Here is a 20714-nt window from a genome sequence, read left to right as displayed (position 1 = left end):
CCTGTGTGTGCAACTGCTTCCTGCAACAGTAGCACCATGGAGGGGGCAGAAATGAAGGCAGGAACTGGGGTCCAATGCAGCAAGACTTTGGAAAGGGTTGCAGAATGTCAGGGGTTGAAACTCTTTGGCATGTCCCCTGCATGCATCAGCCCTGAGTGCTCACTGGAAGGACAGATCGTGAAGCTGAGGCTCCAATACTTTGGCCACCTCATGAGAAGACTCCCTGGAAAAGACCCTGATGTTGGGAAAGATGGAGGGCACAAGGAGAAGGGGACGACAGAGGACGAGATGGTTGGACACTGTTCTCGAAGCTACCAGCATGAGTCTGACCAAACTGCGGGAGGCAGCGGAAGACAGGAGTGCCTGGCGTGCTCTGATCCATGGGGTCACAAAGAGTCGGACATGACTAAACGACTAAACAACAACCTGCATGCAATTTGGGCAGAGGGAAGGCTTGTACGTGGCCTGTTTTTTTAAAAAAGTTTTTATTGGCAATTTCAACATACCAAAACCTATATTATTTTCCCCCTTTCCCCCCCAACCCTCCCTCCCCTCCCCCAGAGACTTCCCTCAGCTCCTCTGATTTCTCAGCCCATATTATTCTCTGCATATTGTAAAGTTATACAAATCCTTACATTAGCTGTCTACCATGTTGCATGTGGCCTGTTCAAATGGGCCAAAGCGCAGGCCTGTGCCAGCTGCCATCACGTGCCCAGGTGAGTAGCCTTAACCCACTATCTCATTTCATAGGCAGTCTCTCCCCTGGATGGAAAATAATGTGGGTGTGACAGAGAGCAACCTGTTCCTTCCCTGAGTTGTGCAGTCTGCTCTTGAGCTCCACCCACGTGCGTCTCATGTGCCCTGTGGTTTCATGCATCTGCTTTCGATGTGTTACCTTCCTTCCTTCCCTCCCCATTTAGAAATGCACCATAGGGCCAGTCCCCACCTGCACTCTACATGTAAAGCAGCATTGCACCACTTTCAGTGACCCCCAAAGCATCTTGCGAAGGTTGGTTTGTTAAGGATGCTGCTGAGGGTTGTTGAGACCCCCCATTCCCCTCACAGAGCGACAGTTCCCTGGGAAGAGGGGTTGACTGTTCCCTCTTTGGATGTCAGGCTCCTGCTTCCATCAGATCCAGGCAACATGCCCAGTGGCCGGGGATGATGGGAGTTGGGAGTCCAAGAAGCTACAGCAGGAGTGAAGAACCTTTACCCAGATGTTGCTGAACTAACCCCCCCCCCCCAAAATCATGGCCACTGACCGTGCTTGCAAGGCTGACAGGAGTTTTCATTTAACAAGTTTGCCTTCTGCATAGCAAAAGTCTACCTTTGGGTTTCATAGAACCAGATCTTCCTTTTTCTTTCTTGTCCTCTCGCACTAGGCCGAGCAGTGTGGTACCAACAGGCTGCCGTCTTGCTTAACTATTTACCTCACAAAACCCATCCACCACCCTCGAGTTAACAGGACAGAAGCTCAAGTTATTTCTAGTAGGTGCTGGCTTCAGTTTGCCAGTCATTTATTTTTAAGGCCTTATGAGTCAGTGCCCTTTGGTATGCAAGACTGCATTCCTAAGCCATGAGAGAACAGAAACGTCATCCATCATAAGGTTGTTTGCGAAGAGCTGATACTGTTCTGGCTGTTTTCTTACTCCAGTGGCTTTTTCCTTCCTCTTTTGTGTAAACTCGGAAGTTCTGCCTACTTGCCAGGCTTAAAACTAGGTACCGATTTGACAGTTCCAGGAAATAAAATCCAGGGAGGGAGGAGAGCAAGGGACCCAAATGGGAGAGATTGCTTGGCTTTCATCCATTATTTTACTCTGTCTGTTGCCACCATCCTAAATAGCATCAGGGGTGAGGAACAATTCAAACTGAGGGCCACATTCACCACTGGGCAACTTTCCATGGGCCACATTTCTGTGGTAGGTAAGGGCAAAATTAGGCTGAGGAACAAATTTAGAGAGGCTAGGAGAGCCAAGTTAAGGGCCCAGGGCCTGACACCCCTATTCCCCGTCCCACAGCTACAATTCTCAAGAGGGTCAATCCCTTTTCCCAGGGATCCATTGAGAAGTGTAGAGCTCTGAGGGTAATAAGGGTCTCCTAACAACACTTGGCACCTGTAACCTACAGTTCTCAGGATACTTTGGGGGAAGCCATGACTGTTTAATGATGCTGCTTCACTTAAGAATGTTGATGGGGCTTCAGAGGGAAAGTAGCAGCAGGCTTGGGGGAAATCTCAGGCTTTGCAGAAATACCAAAAAATTAAGTGGGAGTGGGGGATTGCCACCCTACACTTTCCTGTGATTTCCACCCTGCCACCACTTTATCACATAAAGTCTGATTTTGAGATACAGCTTTTGAGGCATGTTTGTTGCTCAAGACACCCCTATCCCCCTGGAGAATAAACTCTAGTGGGTGCTTCTAGTCACAAATAAGGGGTAAACACGTGTTGTGGGGAGACCTCTGAAATCAGCCTTCAATATTACATTTTCAATAACCAAGATGATGATGAGGGAATACACAGTCATAGCTGTAATATTTTATTATTATTTAAAAAAGTAATAATTTGTGGACAGATAAATTATACATACAGACATCAAGTCTCCGCTCCATCCTGGGAGTTCACATCACCATTACTAATAATTTAATACATATTTTGAAATTAGGGGGGGGGGAGAAATCTCAAAGGCTTGCTTTGAAAGATAACTAGCATGTAAAATAGAAATACATTAGGAAACCTTGTGAAATTCTGTCCACTTAACATCATGTGTAAACTAGAGCAGTGTTTCCCAACCTTTGGCCTCCAGCTGTTTTTGGACTACAATTCCCATCATCCCTAGCTAGCAAGACCAGTGGTCAGGGATGATGGGAATTGTAGTTCAAAAACAGCTGGAGGCCCAAGGTTGGGAAACACTGAACTAGAGCATGCGCATAACACACTTGAGTGTCCACCAGGGCCACCAATTCCTCATGTTATGCTACACACATTGTAGACTAAAGGCCTGGCAGCCACGTCCTTCAAATCAACTGAGGTAGTAGCAGCTTTACATCAGTGCATTTATTCAGAAATATCAGAGCACAGAAGCTCTTGCTCCTCACGGCAACCTCAGGGCCCCACTTCATCCTGAGAGAATGTGGATTTCAGGCCCAGAATTAAATCTTGCAACATCTCACACACAGGGCCCTCCTTTCAGACCCATGAGCCTCCCCTTACGATCTCCAGTGTTTAAAAAAAGGATTCAATTTGGTTCTCAAAACCTCAGAAGCCTGTATATGTATCTCTAATGGACGGTTTACTTCATGGCTGCCATATCTTGAAGAGCCATTTCATTCCTGACTTAATCTGGAGGCACAGCTTAATCTGCCTCAGCAGAACCAGAAAGGAGAGGGGAGCTGTCGTTGCCTTCTTCTTCCTGAACCCCATAGATCTCCCTCCAAGCTTTGGCCCGGTGTTCCGCCCTCAGGCAAGGCTCCAAGATGGCTCCCACTTCAGCAATCCTCCGGCGGAAGCGGCATCGGTCGCGGGCCATTTCTTCCCAGGGGCCACGGCGGGCGGCCCGAGACGCGTAGCTCCAGGCCACCAGCGGGTGAACGGTCACCACCGGAGAGAATCGGACCTGAGGAAATTGAGAGGCTATGAGGATAGTGGGACAGGTATCTTCTTGCTCTTACGCAAATTTATGCCAACACTACTAATTAATTGGTTAGACCTCATACAGTTAACAGGTTGGGTTTTTTCGTCATGTAATGGCCCTGCTGAATCCTACTGTCTTTTCTCAGCTAAACAAGCTGAGAAAAGCCAAATATCATGTTTTAAGGGACAGCCATCCTTGTGCTCCAGGGGTTGGGAAGCTGCTTCTCTCCAGATGTTTCAGGATGTGCAACAGGTTATCATCCTGGCTGTAACCATTCTAGCCAAGGACAGGGAAGAACAGCCTTGTGTTGTCCCTAGTTTTAGTCCACTTCCTTTTCTGTGGATACTGAATCAGGACCTTGATTTAAACTTGCCCGAGGCAGGAGAGACGATGCAAACCACCTCTTACTCCTATTTAGACACCATACCTGAAAGCCAGTGTGATAGAATAATAGAACTGGAGAGTTAGACGGGACCCCAAGAGTTATCTGGTCCAACCCCCTGCGATGCAGGAATCTCTACCAAAGCATCCAGGACAGATGGCCATTCAACCACTGCTTAAAAACCTCCCAGGAAGGAGAGTTCACAATCTCCCAAGGGAGACCGTTTCTCTGTTGAACAGCTCTTACAGTGTTAGAAGTGTTGGAGTAGGACCTGGGAGCCCAGGGTTCAAATCCCCTACCAAGCCATGAATTTCACCTTGGACCAATCTGCTGCTCAGACTAAACTACCTCACAGGGTTGTTATGCGGATTAAATGAGAAGGGGCGAAACCATGTACACCATCTTGAGCTTCTTGGAGAAAACAAAGCGGGATATAAACACTAACAATATATTATCTATTATTTTTATTTACCATCTCAAGTGATAGGTGTGTGGAAGCTGGCTGTGGCTGCTCAAGAGTAAGGCAAAGGCGCACTCGACCCATGCTCAGAGGAACACTTTTCCACGACTCCTTGAGTTCCATTGCTAATCTCTAGCTGCGTCTTGAGCATCGCTTTGGGTTTCACACAACTGTGGGCACTGCACACAGTTGCATTTCCAAGCTGGAGGAAGAGAGGCTGTATACAGCTGAGTCCTACTCAGAGTAGACCCACTAAAATGAACCCAAGTTGGTCATGTTAATTAACTTCAATGGGTCTACTCTGAGTAGGAATAGCAACCCTAGGTTTCTGCTGTGGGTGTCCACTTTGCATTGTTCTTAAATTCATCTTGTTATTTTGTGTGCTGCTGTTCTTCTTATATTTGGGGCATTTGTGGAAGGTGACTAAGCAAATGACTAAGCTCAGCTTCCAATAGATCTGCCGACACTCTGTGGACAAAAGGAGGGAGGGGGAACAGCGAGAGGAAGGCAGGGGAGTCCTGTCTGCTGGGAAATGACCCAGCCTTACATCATCCACTTCCTGGTTGGTCATGTTGCATGATAGGGATGTTACACGATATTTCAGGATGGGCAAAACCAACAGCAGGACGGGGGAGGCCAAGGAGCATTAAGGAGATTCCAGGGTGGTGCTAACGGAACAAGGTGGGGTGCAGAAAGTAAAAACTGAGCACAGAGTAAGGTATCTTTAGAATGGGAGAGAAGGCAGCTTAGAAAAGGAGAATGGGAGTAGCCAGGATTTATGTAAGGGGGGAAGGCTACATGTTGGGGGAGCAGAACCCAACATTATTGATTTACTTGATTTTAATCTTTGTTGGAAGCTGCCCAGAGTGGCTGGAGAAGTCCAGCCAGATGGACGGGGTACAAATAATAATAATTATTATTAATTATTATTATTATTATTGGGGACAGCCCCTTTCTCCCTGCGCAACAGCCATACAGTGGTACCTCTGATGACGAACTTAATTCGTTCTGGAGGTTCGTTCTCAACTCGAAACTGTTCTTAACCTGAGGCGTGCTTTCGCTAACAGGGCCTCTGGCGCGTGATTTCTGCTCGCATCCAGGGGCAAAGTTCGCAACCAGGAGCACCTACTTCCGGGTTAGCGGAGCTCGTAACCCGAAGCATTCGCAAGGAGGACGGTTTGTAACCAGAGGTATTACTGTTCAGTTCTCACCCCAAGACACACACAGCATGCTCACTTTTCTTCCTTTGAGGAAGAAAATCCCTGTGAATACATAATTTCAACAGATGGAGCTTTTCCCATCGCTCCAACTCAGGCTGATTCTTTAAAATGGTTTAGAGCTACAGTATCACAAGAAACACTTTGTTCCCTGCTATGACCATACTGTGCCTATCGAGACCACCAGAGTACCTAAGCTAGGCATCCTTCACCCTGTGAGATGCCCCCTTCCAGGGGGGTTTTAAAACAGCTTTTCAGTTCATCAGCTAAGATTTCAAACCGCTCTTATCTATTGAGGCTGACAGAAAGAATTGTTTATCATTGTAAAAGACTGTCTGAGATGCCTTCAATTGTTTAAAAAAACTTGAAAAGTTTTAAAAATTGTTTTAAAAAACTTGAAAAGCAGGAAGAGAGTTATTTTAATTAATTTATGTAAACAAAAGCTATACCTGTTTAATTTCTGCCTTAACTTCAGCTGTCAAAAAGGGCACAGGGTGGGGTGGGGAACAGCTTCTGTAACACCCAATTTTCTACTCATAACCACTGTTGTGTAAACATAGTAGTTATACACTGCAGTTAAGTGATAAAATTAGGAAGACTTCCTGAAACATTTGTGAATGAAATGGGCAACTCTAATCCAGGCTAGTAATTGTGAGGGGCAGAACCAAGGGCGTTAGCAATTCCTAATTATGGAATGTCTCTCTCTCTCTCTCTCTCTCTCTCTCACACACACACACACACACACACACGTTTCTGAACTGTCTCCCTCAAGACTCATCCTCTGGAGAACCTAGGGGTTCTGGTTAGTCCACACACAAAGTATTTAAAGCAACTCACCTTCTTAATCACCTGGTTTGCCTCCTGGGAAACTGATGACACTTCTGTGGTCACAGGATCAGAGTTTTCCTCAGAGTCTGGCTGGCAACATTTCTGAGCTGGATGCCTGGAGGAAACTCTTGGATTCCACTTGAAACGTGGTCGCGTTGGTGGATTACACAGCTCCTCAGGCTTAGAATCCAGCCTTGTCTGATAAAAGGTGACCGTGATTTCCTTGTGCTTCTTGGCCTCAGGCTGAGGGGCAGATGTGGGAGCTTGAATGGGCTTGGAAAAGCAGAGTGGGTGGAAAGGGTTGTTGCTTGCAAAAAAAGATTCGCAGAGGCTCTCCAATACATCCTGATGCAGAGAGCCTGCTTCCGCTTCCAGATGGTTCTCCCCATTCCCCGAGTGCCCTCCAGACTGAACGCTCTCTTCCATCTCGTCTTCGCTCCACCAGTCCTCTGAATCGTCACTGCCATCCTCCTCTTCCTCTGATGGACTGTAGAACAAGGATAGGACAAGGGGGCTTTTGGAAACACAGGGGGCTGAGTTGAACACACCCTTATCTCCACCTTTCTTGTATTCTCCTATCTCTTCCCCATCATTTGGCGAATCAGATGGACTTTGCCCATCACGCATCACCAAATCCCCACGAGATCCCAGGCCCTCCTCGTTTCCCTGGGAAGCGGAGGTACTTTCCAAACAAAAGCCCCCTCCAAAATCCTTTAACTCTCCGCGGTGGCTACAGGAACCTTCCACATTCTCCCTACAGTATCCACCAATATTCAATCCTTTCACCAATGCTTGTGGATGGCAACAGTATTCCAGCCATTTCTGGGGGGAACTCCCAAGGTTCTCTCTGCCTTCCAACGCCATGTCTTCTTCTGAAGAAACATCCCCGTCATTTCCAAGGTTGTAGGCAATGGAAGTGCTGATCAAGTATGGTTCAGAAATGCCATCTTCTTCCAAACGCATGCTATCCATTTTGGATGGACCATTAGAAGCAGGCAGAAGCAGTGCCAGGTCCTCTTCAAAATGTCCGCCTTCAGCCAAGCTTTCCGTATCCCTTTGAGGGTAACACTTGTGACCGTCCAGGGAAAAGTACCCTAGACGGGCAGCTTTCAAGTTTTGCCCCTCCATTTTGCTTTCTTCTCTTCCAAGTTCCTCCCAAGTTCCTCTTAAGAGTTGCTTCGACTTCCCTAAGATGGGCATTGTCCCCTTGGCAATGCCCATCAACACAGCCCTCACCAGGGTGGCAGGGCTATTCTGCCAGAGGTGCAACCACCTCCTCACCCAGTCCAGAGCAATCTGGGCCATACGCCCAAGAATCACGGCCACCATGTTGAACTTGCCAGCAGGGCTGGACCGGCTCGATTCGGCAGGGAGGATTTTAGCCATTTTGAGCCTGAAGGGGTCACAGCAAACCAACAACCTCTCTGTGTCTGAGGGGGGTGATGTCAGATGGCTGGATGTGATGTAAGGGGGCATCTTAGACCTGAAAAGAAGCAAAGTGAAAATAAGCCACCAGCTATTAAAAATCTGAAAGTGGTGCTGGGGAAAGCCCAGAGAGTCAGATTCCAATATGCTTTGTTTTGCTGCATTATAGGAAGGGGGTCAGACTTAGGCCCCATCTGCACTATACATTAAAGTAATAGGATACTGCTTTCAAACAGCCATGGCTCCCCCCCCCCCCCCCCGGAGAATCTTGGGAACTGTCATTTGTTGAGGGTGCTGAGAATTGTTAGGAGAACATCTCACAGAGGTACAGATTCCCAGAGTGGTTTAACAGTCAATCCCTCTTGCCAGGGCACTCAGGCAATTGCAGTTCTGAGGCAAATATTGTGTGTGTGTGTGTGTGTGTGTGTGTGTGTGTGTGTGTGTGTGTAGAAGAGAGGGAGAGGGAGAGAGTGTCCTAACAAACCTCAGCCCCCTTAAACTACACTTCCCAGAATTCTTTGGGGGAAGCCATGACTATTTAAAGTGGTATGATACTTATTAACCCGAGATACTATTTCTGGGTTAGCGGAGTCTGTAACCTGAAGTGTCTGTAACCTGAGGTACCACTGTATAGGGCATATGGGAGCCATTTGTGCCTCTAGTTCAGCATTGTCTTCTTTCAACTGGCAATAGTTCTCCAGGGTTTCATCTCCACTACCTGGTCCTTCCCTCACCGCCCACATTTTCCTTTTTTCCTGGAGATGCCAAGGATTGAATCTAGGAAGTTCTTCCTGTAAAGCATTTCATTTACCACTAAGCTGTAGTCTCTCCTGTAAGCAAGACATTTAAAACACACACACAGAAGAGATACAAAACCTGAAACCTATCAGGAATCCACCTGAAAGGCCTGTTCCCTTAATCCAGAGTGTGGAAGAACAGGTTGTTTATACTCAAGCTGTGAAGTATTTATTACTTATTTATATGGTATTTTATATGCTGCTTAATTTCTAAGCTGTGAGTAAAGGCCTTCTGTGTAACCAGGGCTGCTATGACTAAGCCCAGTATGGACAGAGACTTGGCACCAACAACAGATTCTGGAGGCCTTAGGCAAGAAATGCCCTGAAGGAGAATGGGTTATGGTATCAGTAGCAAGTAGCACCCTTCCCCGATTGATATTGCATTTTTGGGAGCTCAGAGTGTATGTATTATTTGTTCCAAGCAATATAATGATATGTGCAATGGCAACCTGCTGTTTTTTTTGGAGGTTGTTTGAGGGCGGAATATGAATGGTTTTAGTGTTTGTTTAACTGTTCTTAACAAGAAATCCTTGGGTGAGTGTTTTCTTTTGCAACGAAGTATTTTTTTAAAAAAAGTTAAAAATAAGAGGAAACTTTAATACACACCTTAACTTTGTACACAACACACATTTAAAGCACCCCCCCCCCACCACCAAAAAAAGAATCCTGGGAATTGTTACCAGTCATAGAACTTACAATTCCCAGCACCATTAGCAAGCTATAGTTCCCAGGATTCTGAGATGTGCTTTAAATGTATGGTGTGTACGCACTCATGAAGTGGATTAGGAAAGGCCCAACTAAGAATAAGACTGTGGAGTAAAATAGGAGGTAGGAAGTTAAGGCATGGGGCAGGAATCCTGCACTTCTAGGCCCTTATGCCCACATTCCAGCAAGATTACTTCCGCCCCCTATGTGTGCCTCAGTTTATCTCTCTCTTTTTTTCCTATGGGTTGTTTTCCTGGCTTGGATGTGTAGGTTGATTTAATCTAGGGCGCGCCCCAAACAAGCTCAAGCAAGTGCCCCTGGAACGCTGGCAACACCCCAGTCCGGAAGCAGAAAGGGGGGGAAATAACACAACACACACACACAGTCTGGATTCCGGGTGTGCAGCTGTCGGGGAGAGAGGAAGAACAGCAAACCTTCTGACCCACAACAGGTTAGAACGGGAAATGGTGGGTAGGGGGAGAGGAAGGGAGGGGAGGGGAATGTTCATTTGAAGATTTCCAAATGCCCTCAAAGCAAAAAGATGCATGGATTCCCAGGATTGTGGGACAGCAGCTGGAGAGCACCCCGCTTTTGACAGCGATCTTAACGATCAAAGTCCTCCTCTAAAACAGGAAGGGGGCCCATTCAGAAATAGACCCCGTCCCTGTCATACAAGACAACTGTCACACTCTTCAGGGTTATAGCTGAGGATATTCCTAACGTGAAGTACTGTAAATATTAAGTTTGGGGTAGGGGTGCCGAAAGAGAGAACAACAGTGGCAGTAACAACCTCATTGGCATTCATCCTAGTCCGGTAGGTAGGATGGGATATTTTTGAAAATGTGGAGCGAAAAGGAAATGGTGCAGTTTCTTAACTAGGTGTGCTAGGGAAGGTAGAAACCAAAGGAGGGTGAAGTTCAGTTTCTGCTTTCTGGCCTTCCCTAGGAATTCAGTATTGGGGGAAGTGGAAAATTGTGGCAGTATGAGGGCAGAGGAACAGAAAACGAAATCTTGGAAGAGCTCAAAAAGAGGAGTGGATATAACTAATGCATTTTTACAAAGGGGAGGGGAGGTCTGGGGTGCAGGTTAATTGGGGGAATGACCCCCCGAAATGCAAAAGAGGACATAGAGGCATAGATAAGATACAGAAGGCTATTGTTTTAGGACTAGCAGTGCCACAATTTGGGGAAGGGGTTCAACATAAAATAAGGATACTTTTTAAAAAAAGGACAGCAAAAATATAGAATATTTGTTACTGAATCTTGAGGAAACTACTGGAATGGGGTATCTGGAGATCTCCCCCACACGGATAATACTGGGGTATAGATTTGGGCCAGGGCACGAAGACACCATTCTGAGCCCCACACATAGCTGTCAACTTTTCCCTTTTCTTGCGAGGAATCCTATTCGGAATAAGGGAATTTCCCTTTAAAAAAGGAAAACGTTGACAGCTATGGACCCGCATTAAGCGGGATGTGAGGTCGATCTGCGACATCTGTCACCCCATTGATCGCCAGGGTTGATTTGGCTGATTTTGCTGGCTAGGCCGCTCCATGTGCATCCTCGGTGGAAGAGGACGACCATCTCAGATAAAAGGAGTGTACCGTTCTTGGGTCAAGGGTGTACGATAGCTGCGCTCCCCTGGCAGAACCTCCAAACAAGCTCGAGAACTTGCTTGCATTAAGCAAGGACGAGGACGTAGCAATTAAAAAGGGTGTAGGTCTTGGGTGGATACCTGCGGAACAGATATACGGGGGTGGGGGCCGGCACAGTGAACGCACCACCAGCGGGAAGGAATCTGGAGAGGCGGGGTGGTAGGCAGGACTCCTGGGTCCTCCGCAGGCAGAAGACCTGGGTCTTAGGGCTGAGGAGCCCGGGCGCCTGGGTGGTGGTGAAAGAGGCGTGGTGGGCGGTCTAACTCCCAAATACAAAGCGAAGGAGGGATCCCGGGTGCCGTGGGCGGGGAGAAGGCGAGAAGCCGGCCGGGATTCCTGGGTTTTCTAGAAAGGGATGGGAAGATCGAGCGGTTAACAAGCGGTCTGCGAAATTCCCTGGTCTGGCGTGGGAGCGGAGCGAGGTCTAGCCGTTCACAGTACCTGCGGGGGTCCAGGACTCCTGGGTTCCAAGGAAAGAGGAGAGAGAGAGGACCCCATGGTGGACTTTTGCCTCCTTACCTGTCGAATCGAATTAGCCAGTAACAAACTCGCTCCAGCAAGCAGCTGCGGGGTTGGCGCGGTGATCGGGTGATCGAGCGGAGGGCTTGGCAGAAGAGCGGTCGGTCGCGGCAGAACCCATGTCTCTCAATCGGCGGCGGCGGCTGTTTTTCTTCTGTGAATAGGAATAGAATGTTTGGATGCGTCGCTGTTGACGCCGAGTCTATATAAACACTCGTTCTAGGGGGATTACGTCACCACATTGTGACGTTGTGGAACGGGGCGGGGCCAGGGGGAGAGACGTGACCGAAGGAGGGTTCTGGGGAGAGGGAGGGGCGAGGAGTAGAGTATGGACGGGTGGGTTGGGAAACAAAACGTGAAACGAAAGTACTTGCCCCCGTCGTTGACTCTCCTAGTAGAAGAGAGGCTTCGTTCAGAAAATGCTCCTCGTACTTTCCATTTTCATTTTTTAAAACTGGTGGGATTTACCATGATCAATACAGAAATTAACTTTTCTTTTTTCCTGTCTAGAGCAGCCATTTGCAAGGTTTATTGTAGCATAACCTTTGTTTCATCACAGCTACCTGGCCATTTATTCTCAGCTGGCAAGTAACTGTCTATGACTCCTTTTTAATTCCACCCTTCCTCCAAGCAGCTCTGGGTGACTTGCAAAGTCCCTTTTACACCCCCTGTTTTATCTTCCCCAACAGGCAGGTTAGGCGGAGAGAAAGCTAGGTTCTTCTTTATTCAATATAAAGCAAAGTTGCTCACTTTGTAGGCACAGAACAAGAGGCTTTTTATCAGGGAACAGGCTAACAACAACAATAACAGCAGCAAGATGAAAGTCGCCACAAGGACAAGCTAAAAGGTGGAGTCTTGGCTCCAGTCCATAATAATTTGAGACAATAGTTAGTCATTATCAAGTATTAGTCACTTTCTATGCAATAGGAAGGATTACAAATTACCACTTTTTCTGTTTTTACCTGAAACAAGTGACCATCGCCAGTACTCATTTGCATGCTTCTTGCTTCTACTTTTCATGCAGATGGTCCCAGCTACAATCCTTGTAATCTCCAGGTAGAATGGAGAAATATTACCTGTACCAAACCCTGAAGAGCCCTCTAGTTTGGTGCAGAGACAATATTGAACTAGACGGGCTCAGTATAAGGCAATTTTTCTGTGTTCCACACCACAAGATCCATAGCCTTGCTCCATGATGCGACCATATTTATTCTAGCTTGCTGGACAAAAACGAATGCAAAGGATTTACATCAGGTAGATGTACATCAGATACCCACCCAATGAAGTTGAAAAAATAAATTTGACAAGGCCAGACCAGTACAGTGGTACCTCGGGTTACAGACGCTTCAGGTTAGACTCCGCTAACCCAGAAATAGTACCTCGGGTTAAGGACTTTGCTTCAGGATGAGAACAGAAATTGCGCGGCGACAGCAGGAGGCCCCATTAGCTAAAGTGGTGCTTCAGGTTAAGAACAGTTTCAGGTTAAGAATAGACCTCCAGAACGAATTAAGTTCTTAAGCTGAGGTACCACTGTAACAGGAATAATCTACTACAGGACACACAGCCCAATATGTATACTTGCTATTGCATACATATTGTTGTACACAGCTCTGATATTTTGGAGAAGACAGCATATCAACACTTTTACAAATAAAAGGACAGAAACGTCACTTGTTACCCACAGCTCTTTTGTTTTTTAATTCCCTAAGAGCAGTGCTAATTTTTCTAGAAAAAGAGGTGCAGGGACTTGCCATGAACACCTCTCTTGTTCTCTTATTATGGATATGGTGCCCACCTGAGAGGGGCAGAACTGAGTTCCAGCTGGAAAAGAAAAGCCCTGCCCAATATATTATCAATGATCCACAGCCCATTTTGGACAACAGTATTAGCTGGAAGGCCTGTGCTTGCTTTCTCACAGCCCCCTGGCATTTAGGACCAAATCTGAACAATAACTGAAACAACCTAAGATAGAAACAGAGGGATCAGACCTTGCAACAAATCCAGGTGTCAACCAGTCAGGCGGATGAGAATTACAGGACCTAATAACATCTGGGTCACTTTCAACCCAGTGGTATTGCTATCACCTGCCAGTAATGTAAGAAACCAATTGTGAGGGGTGGGGTGGGGAATTGCACCTGATTAAGATCTGTTGTAGTTTGATTTTCCCTGTCCTGTTTAGGTTTCTCTTTCCTTTTTCCCCACTCGTTTTCATTTGTGGACAAAATATTTCTGGAGTATGCCATGTGCAAGAAGAAGAGGTAACCAGAACCACTAGATTTTTGGGAAGGGGGGGTTATAGGCTAAGAATCTGGGTGGGTTGTGTAAGATTACAGGAAGAGTGTAGTTACAGGGTAGCTCGAGTCCCAGGTCTTTTCTGTCAGGTCCTAGATATCTCTCTCTCTCTCTCTCTCTCTCTCTCTCTCTCTCGAGTGTGTGTGAGTGTGTGAGTGTAACTTACTGCTAAGCACAGTGTGAGTAACATCCCAGCAACCTACTATTGTAATTTGTCCAGAGGTCTATATACATGTAAATCAGCATATACGAATTTGTATTATGGGCTTGTGCCCTTTTAAGTACCTAGGAACGCTGTGCCTCATCCTGGATAACAGACTGGAAATTTTCTTGGTGCCCGTCAGATGATTTGGATTACTACTCCCATCAGCTGGAATCCAAAACTACTAGGCTGCATACATGCCATAGGTGACTTCCCCCAAAGAATCCTGGGAACTGTAGTTTATCCTCCACAGAGCTACAATTCCTGGCATCCTTAACGAACTACAGTTCCTGGCATTCTTTTGTGTTTTTTGGGAAGGGGGGCATGCACTTTTAAAAGTATGGTGTGTATACAGCCCTAGGCTATTCTAGGAGTTTAAAACGGGTGGAATGATTGAGGGAGTTGGGTATGTTTAGCTTCGTAAAGAGGAGACAGAGGAAATGCAATAGCCATTTTCATTTATCTAAAGGTCCGCTACATAGAAAGTGGAGCAACCTTGTTTTCTCTTGCTTCAGAGGGTAGGGCCCAAAACAATGGCTTCAGTTTAGAAGAAAGGAGATTCTGACTAAACATCAGGCTCTACAATTCTATAAATCTATGACTAAGAGCTAGCAGGTCAGAGGTGAAACTTGATGGACTCGTGCAATAAGGCTGCAATAAGCCTGCCTTATTCTGGAGTTTCTCAAAACTCCAAGCAGCTTTCTAGCAAGCAGTGTTGATGTAGAAGCAAGTCTGTTTCGTACCTGCAGCTTCCGCCCCCTAGACGCACCTGTACCATCTCCAGGAACTTAGTAGGATTTAAATTACAGAGGCTGCTGCGGATAAGGATGGCTAAAAAGGGAGGCCTGATAGCTACATGAGAATTTATTGTACCGATTAACAACTGCTTGAAAGCAACGTTATAAATCAGGGAATCAAAGCACTGCAAAACTGCTTTTAAACGGGTCGAGCTCTGTAGTGCTGGCATGAATTGTTCTGCCATAAAGCACTGCAGTTGCTGAAAAATGCAGTAGGAGGAGGACAACACACAAACCCTCCTGGCTCAATGAAACCTGAGAGGGAAGCCTGTGCAACACGCACATGTTCCTTGCAGCCTCTTAACATAGGAAGAGAAGACTGGGTCTGCTGGATCAGGCCAATGCCCCATCTTGCCCAGTATCCTGTCTGTCCTCATAGCTGTCAAACATATGCATGTGGGAAGCTTGCAAACTGGACGTGAGCAGCAGCAGCAATTCTCCCCACCTGTGATTCCCAGGAAGTGGTGCTTAGAGGTATAGCACCTCTGACAGTGGAGGTAGAATGTAGCCACTGTGGTTGGTAGCCATTGATAGCCTTGTCCTCCGTGAATTTCATAGAATTGTAGCGTTGGAAGGGACCCTGAGGATCATCTAGCCCAACCCCCTGCAATGCAGGAATATGCAGCTGTCCCATATAGGGATCGAACCTGGAACCTTGGTGTTATCAGCACCACGCTCCAACCAACTGAGCTATCCAGGCTCCAATTTGTCTAATCCTCTTCTAAGCTATCCAAGTTGCTGGCTATCACGGCCTCTTGTGGGAGTGAGTTCCATAGTCTCATTACGCACTGCACAAAGTGCTTCTGTTCTGCTGCTGGTGAAATGGTGTGTTGCTGCTGAGCTCAGTGAGGTTAACGCACATCTGTGAGATGCACCATTCAAGCATGCAAAAAAAGAAGATTTTTTTCAGCTAATTAACTGGTTTGTAGTTCTGGCCTTTACATACAAAATTCTGGCAGCTGGCCAAGAGGGTTTTCCCCTTTTTGTTTTTTGTTTCTTTAAGCTTGGAAGTTCTGTTACATCCTGGTCATATTTCAATCCTGTGAGCAGGACACCTGGGTTCTCTGCCAGGCAAAGAGGTGCGTGGAAATAATAAGAATAAATAGAGAAATTATGGGTGTTGTGTAGGACTGGGAATCAAGCCCCACAGTCTGTTTTCACAAACACACCCCATTTGATTAAAATATAGCATGGTATCCCTGCCAGACACATGGTTGCATTTATATTATTTTTCAAATCAGGATAGGAAGCAGATTCTCTGCTGGAACAACGTCCCCTTTTGGGGGGAGAATCCCACCAGCAGGCGGCGCCAGAGGATGCACCTTCTCCTACACAAGGAGACATCCATATCACACACCAGTCAAAGAATGTCTTTCTTCTTTGACAACTTCCCAAATCCCTGTTTTTCTAAAGCTTTTGTGGCCACTCCTCTCTCTAAAGTTAAGGTCAGGAATTCGGACTCCTGTCTCCCCCTCTCATTACTCTCCTCGCCCCCCTCTCTTTCTCTCTCTCTTTTTACCCTCCCCTCCTTCCCAAGCCAAGCCCCCAGGAAGGTGGAGTGGTGGGTCCCAGGATTGAAATTCAATCGCTCTGCTTTTATTCCTCCTCTCTCTTCCCCCCAGAGCTGCCAGGGAAAGGGAAAGGAGAGGGAGAGAAAACCGCGATTGGGAAGGTCGATAAGGAAGGGCTGGGAAAGGAGGACGGTGGAAGACCGACTTAGGTTGCTGTATTGATGAAAGAGCGAGGAAATTGGGCTGGTGGAAGGAGCAGAGAGATAGAAAGAGAGATAAGAGGAGTGGAGGGTATAGTTAGGGGGGGAGAGAGAGAGATAAGGAAGGGGGTGGGTCATACTGGAGGCAGAAAAATAGAGGTGAATGTGTTCGAATGAAGAGAGCAAAGCAGGGCTTTGAACCCAAGTTCTGCTGAGCACCAGAGATCTGATTCTGTAGGGCATGAACCCAAGAAAGACTATAAAGTTTCCTGCCGCCAATGAGCCGATAAGGGGCTGCCCTCCTCCTCTTCCTCCTCCTGAATCTGCTTAACCCGTAGGAGATACCTCTGGCCAACACCAGTGACCAGGTAAGACCATGGCGCCATGACATTGTTGCTTCTGTGCCTGATGGCCTTAGGGAGATGGGGGAGACTTGTCCTCAGAAATCTGTTCCTCTGGATTCCCTACCCCCTCTGCCTTTTGAACATGGGTGGGTGGGAACCAAGGAATAATAATAATAATATTTATTATTTATACCCTGCCCATCTGGCTGGGTTTCCCCAGCCACTCTGGGCGGCTTCCAACAGAACACTAAAACACAATAACATATTAAATGTTAAAAGCTTCCCTAAAGGAAGGGGCAGGTTTTGTGGGGCAAGCAGTTATCTTCTAGTTGTGCCTCTTTCCTGCCTTGTTTGAGAAGAAGAGCATCTTATTAGAGGACAGTCCCTGTCTTCAGATCAGTCTCCTGCCTCTGTGGGCCCAGGACCCAAGATTCCTGAAGGATAAGGCTATCAAGGGATGCTAGCCTTGATGGGAATGCTCTCCCTCCACTGTTGTGCCTCTGAATGCCAAGTGGGGAGAGTTGCTGGGCCTTGGGGGGCTTCCCCCTGGGGTATCTGGTTGGCCACTGTAGGAACAGGCTCTGTAGGGCTAGATGCAGAATCTCTGGACGCCACAGTGTCCTCAGAGGATGCTCCTGAGGCATAGCAATGTCTCCGCTGCCTATCAACCTCTCTACATCAGTGGCCCCACGCTAGGTATTTTGGACCCTGCGGCTTTCCCTAGGCAATGCTCCTCGGGATCTAGGATTGCCAATGTCTCTCTGTGTGTGTTTTAAACTGGATTTCTTCCTGTGCTATGCAGAATGGAAGCAGGTGGATTCCTTCCCCACCCCCCTTCATGGAATAATTGAGAAAGCTTCACCTACTTCTTCTTTTGCTATGTTTGGCTGCTGTTTCAATAGCAGAGGAGCAAGGGTGGGCTGGGGAGTTGGCAACTTAGCCAGGTCTGCCGTGCTTCCTCACCACAGCGCCTCCTCTTTACCACTGGCCCTGAACGGGTTAAAACGCCTTTAAGCACAAGCTCTTTCCGACTGCTGGGTGTGTCGGGGTTATGCATGCGGACACACACACACACACACACACACACACGGACCCCTGTGACTGATGCAAAATATGTTTCCTCGCCCCCGCCACCAGCTGCCCTAGCGCCTTTTGTCTCAGCTGCTGCGTCCAAATGCCAGTGGATGAATAAATAACAAGAGCTAACGGCAGCCCGCCAGCTATTTCCACCCCACAGCCCTCTCTCTGCGCCCCCTGCCCCACCCAGCCCTCAGAGAATATAGGCCCACTTTTAGCCGTGGTCAGGGACCTACATCCCTCGCACTGCGGGCTGCCCAACAAAGATGAGACCATGCCTTGGGTCGGGGTGTGTGTGGCTCCTGGGCATATCAACCGGCAGATTGAACTCACTGTTGGCTGGCCCAGCCTCCTGTCACTACAAGGGTTTTGTCAGCCAGCTCATCCAGGGCTTTGCGCTTCGGTTGGCTGCACTGCTAAAGTCGCGCTGCAAGCTTTGGCCAATTAACCACTGGCAACTGGCAGACTGATGGTTAGATCCCTGATTCATCGGTGAGGCTGCTAGCACTTAAAAAGACTCGGAAAGGGCTGGCTCTGTGCAGGCCACAGATATGATCTGCGCAAGGTTCAGTCCCCAGCACCTCCAAGTATAGCGCTGCCTGAAAACCTGGAGAGGCACTCAGTGTAGACAGTTCTGAGGTACTTGGACGAATGGCCTGAATCAATATAAAGTACCTTCCTACGGTCATATGCACTGTATAAATGCAAAAAGTTGGCATAACACACATGAAGGAGACACATCGCCTGGATGTCCTTTCTTGGGTACTAGAACATTTTGGGATAACCTGACCTTCAACGCTCCAGTTTTGATGAAGAATCTTGGGGAGCGTTCCCCCTCTTACTCTGGTGCACAAACAAAATACAGTGATACCTCGGGTTAAGTACTTAATTCATTCCAGAGGTCTGTTCTTAACCTGAAACTGTTCTTAACCTGAAGCACCACTTTAGCTAATGGGGCCTCCTGCTGTCGCAGTGCCACCGGAGCACGATTTCTGTTCTCATCCTGAAGCAAAGTTCTTAACCTGAGGTAATATTTCTGGGTTAGCGGAGTCTGTAACCTGAAGCGTATGTAACCCGAGGTACCACTGTACAGCTGCAACTGTATATAATTTCACATTTACCTACCATAGATGGCAGGAGCCGGTGTTAAATCCTGTGTTTATATGGCGTCAGACACAGCTGCAGGGCGATAGAAATAATAACAGTAGTAAGAGCTGGTGCAGCACAGTGGCTAAAAGGCTGGGCTACAAATGAGGAAGTCCACCCAGTTTGAATCTGCCTCAAGCTCACTTGATGGCCTGAGGTAAACTCCTCCCCATCGCTCTCGTTTTTTCCCTTCTGCAGTATTGGCACGGGGGGGGGGGTGTGTTCTTAACATGGACCTACTTTACAGGGTTGTTGTAAAGATTTCAACTGGATACTACATGTGCATTGAACTCTCAACAGTGCTATGCGAATGCTAAATGAGCTTATTACCCATAATAATACTTTAGTTCCTAATCTCCCCATCCCTACAGACCACCTGAAAATTGCTGAAGGACTTGGCAGAGGATTTAATGATTAGACTGCCTTGTGGAACAATTGTAATGAACTGTTCTAGATGTTCTGCGATTTATGTTGATTCAATCAGGATGAAACTTCCTAATTCTAGCCCTGCATTCACTTCACTGCTGATCCTCTCCACTCCTTTCAAGTGCCTCTTCCGTACCTACCTGTCTCTGATCCATCCCACTCACACCTTCTGGGCAGAGGTTGGGTGGCCACCTGTCTTGGGTCCTTTTGTTGAGGTTTTTGCATTGCAGGGGGTTGGACTAGATGACCCTTGGGGTCCCTTACAACTCTCTGATTCTTTGATTCTATGGATTGCCGGGAGCAACTGCGTCTGCCATTTACAGACACTGCTCCTTCTGTTCTTCACTGCCCCATTGCAGAGTAGCTGAATGAAGCTCACAGACCATTAATGGCCCATGGAGCACAGTTGGGGAATCCCTACTTTAGAGAAGGTGCCGTCTTCATTGTGGGTTTTGCAATACAGTGAGCCTGCAACTTACACAAGGGTTACATTCCGGGGATCGCCAGAATCATATATAGTGAAAACACGTTGGCTTCAGTGGTGTGTGGGATTGCCAAAGTCTTTATTCCCAGATTCCTGCTCCCTTTCCTCCCCACTTTTAAAAATTGCAACTTATTTTTTTCCTACAAGCGTGTAAAGCTGAATGTTCACAAGTTAAATGCGCATAAGTTGCAGTCTTACTGTACATGAACGTACACTTAAGTAATACATTCACTGAATAATAAGTCTGCATAACTCGTTGTATTAATAAATCCTGATTGCCTTGGCCATTCCTGATCAACATATGGTCGTCTTCAATTTGCCTTCTTGGGAGTGTTTTTGGAAAGGTTCCTGAAGAAGAATCCATGTGGAAAACATTATAGAACTGATCATTCTTGTGGGTTCTTGAGTAATGAGTCGGAGCCAGCAGGAATCTAGCAGGCCTTTGCTTCAAAATTCAAATGAATGACCTATTCTGATATAATATTTTCCATGTGGCTTTAGGCATCAAAGCACTCCCACTAAGGAAGGCATAACCTTAAAAACAACAACACCTAATTGGTAGTTTTATTTGCTGTGATTTCTCGAGTGCCTTACCAACCAGATAAACAAGATAAG

The 20714-nt window shown here is 47.1% G+C and overlaps 2 protein-coding genes across 4 annotated transcripts in view; one reads left to right on the top strand and one right to left on the bottom strand.

The window, feature by feature from the left end:
• Positions 1-2524: 2524 nt before the first annotated feature.
• On the bottom strand, positions 2525-11844 carry PPP1R15A (protein phosphatase 1 regulatory subunit 15A). Its single transcript, XM_028701902.2, has 3 exons — positions 11621-11844; positions 6529-8002; positions 2525-3614 (listed from the first exon to the last, which is right to left on the bottom strand). Exons 2-3 carry the CDS (start codon positions 7993-7995, stop codon positions 3354-3356), a joined length of 1728 nt encoding a protein of 575 aa, XP_028557735.2. The 5' UTR covers positions 7996-8002; positions 11621-11844; the 3' UTR covers positions 2525-3353.
• PLEKHA4 (pleckstrin homology domain containing A4) overlaps positions 3548-20714 on the top strand; it is a 51214-nt gene continuing 34047 nt past the window's right edge. The window contains exon 1 of one of the 3 annotated variants that reach the window (XM_028701900.2): positions 3548-3651. The gene's annotated coding sequence lies outside the window, so the exon portion shown is untranslated. Of the gene's footprint in view, positions 3652-9802; positions 9898-16340; positions 16991-20714 lie in introns of those variants that run through there. The other 2 variants (XM_028701899.2, XM_028701898.2) reach the window with 2 other exon arrangements.

This window comes from Podarcis muralis, chromosome 13 (genome assembly GCF_964188315.1).
Source record: "Podarcis muralis chromosome 13, rPodMur119.hap1.1, whole genome shotgun sequence".
In the NCBI taxonomy this organism is placed as follows: Eukaryota; Metazoa; Chordata; class Lepidosauria; order Squamata; family Lacertidae; genus Podarcis; species Podarcis muralis.
This window is presented reverse-complemented; position numbering and strand designations above follow the sequence as displayed.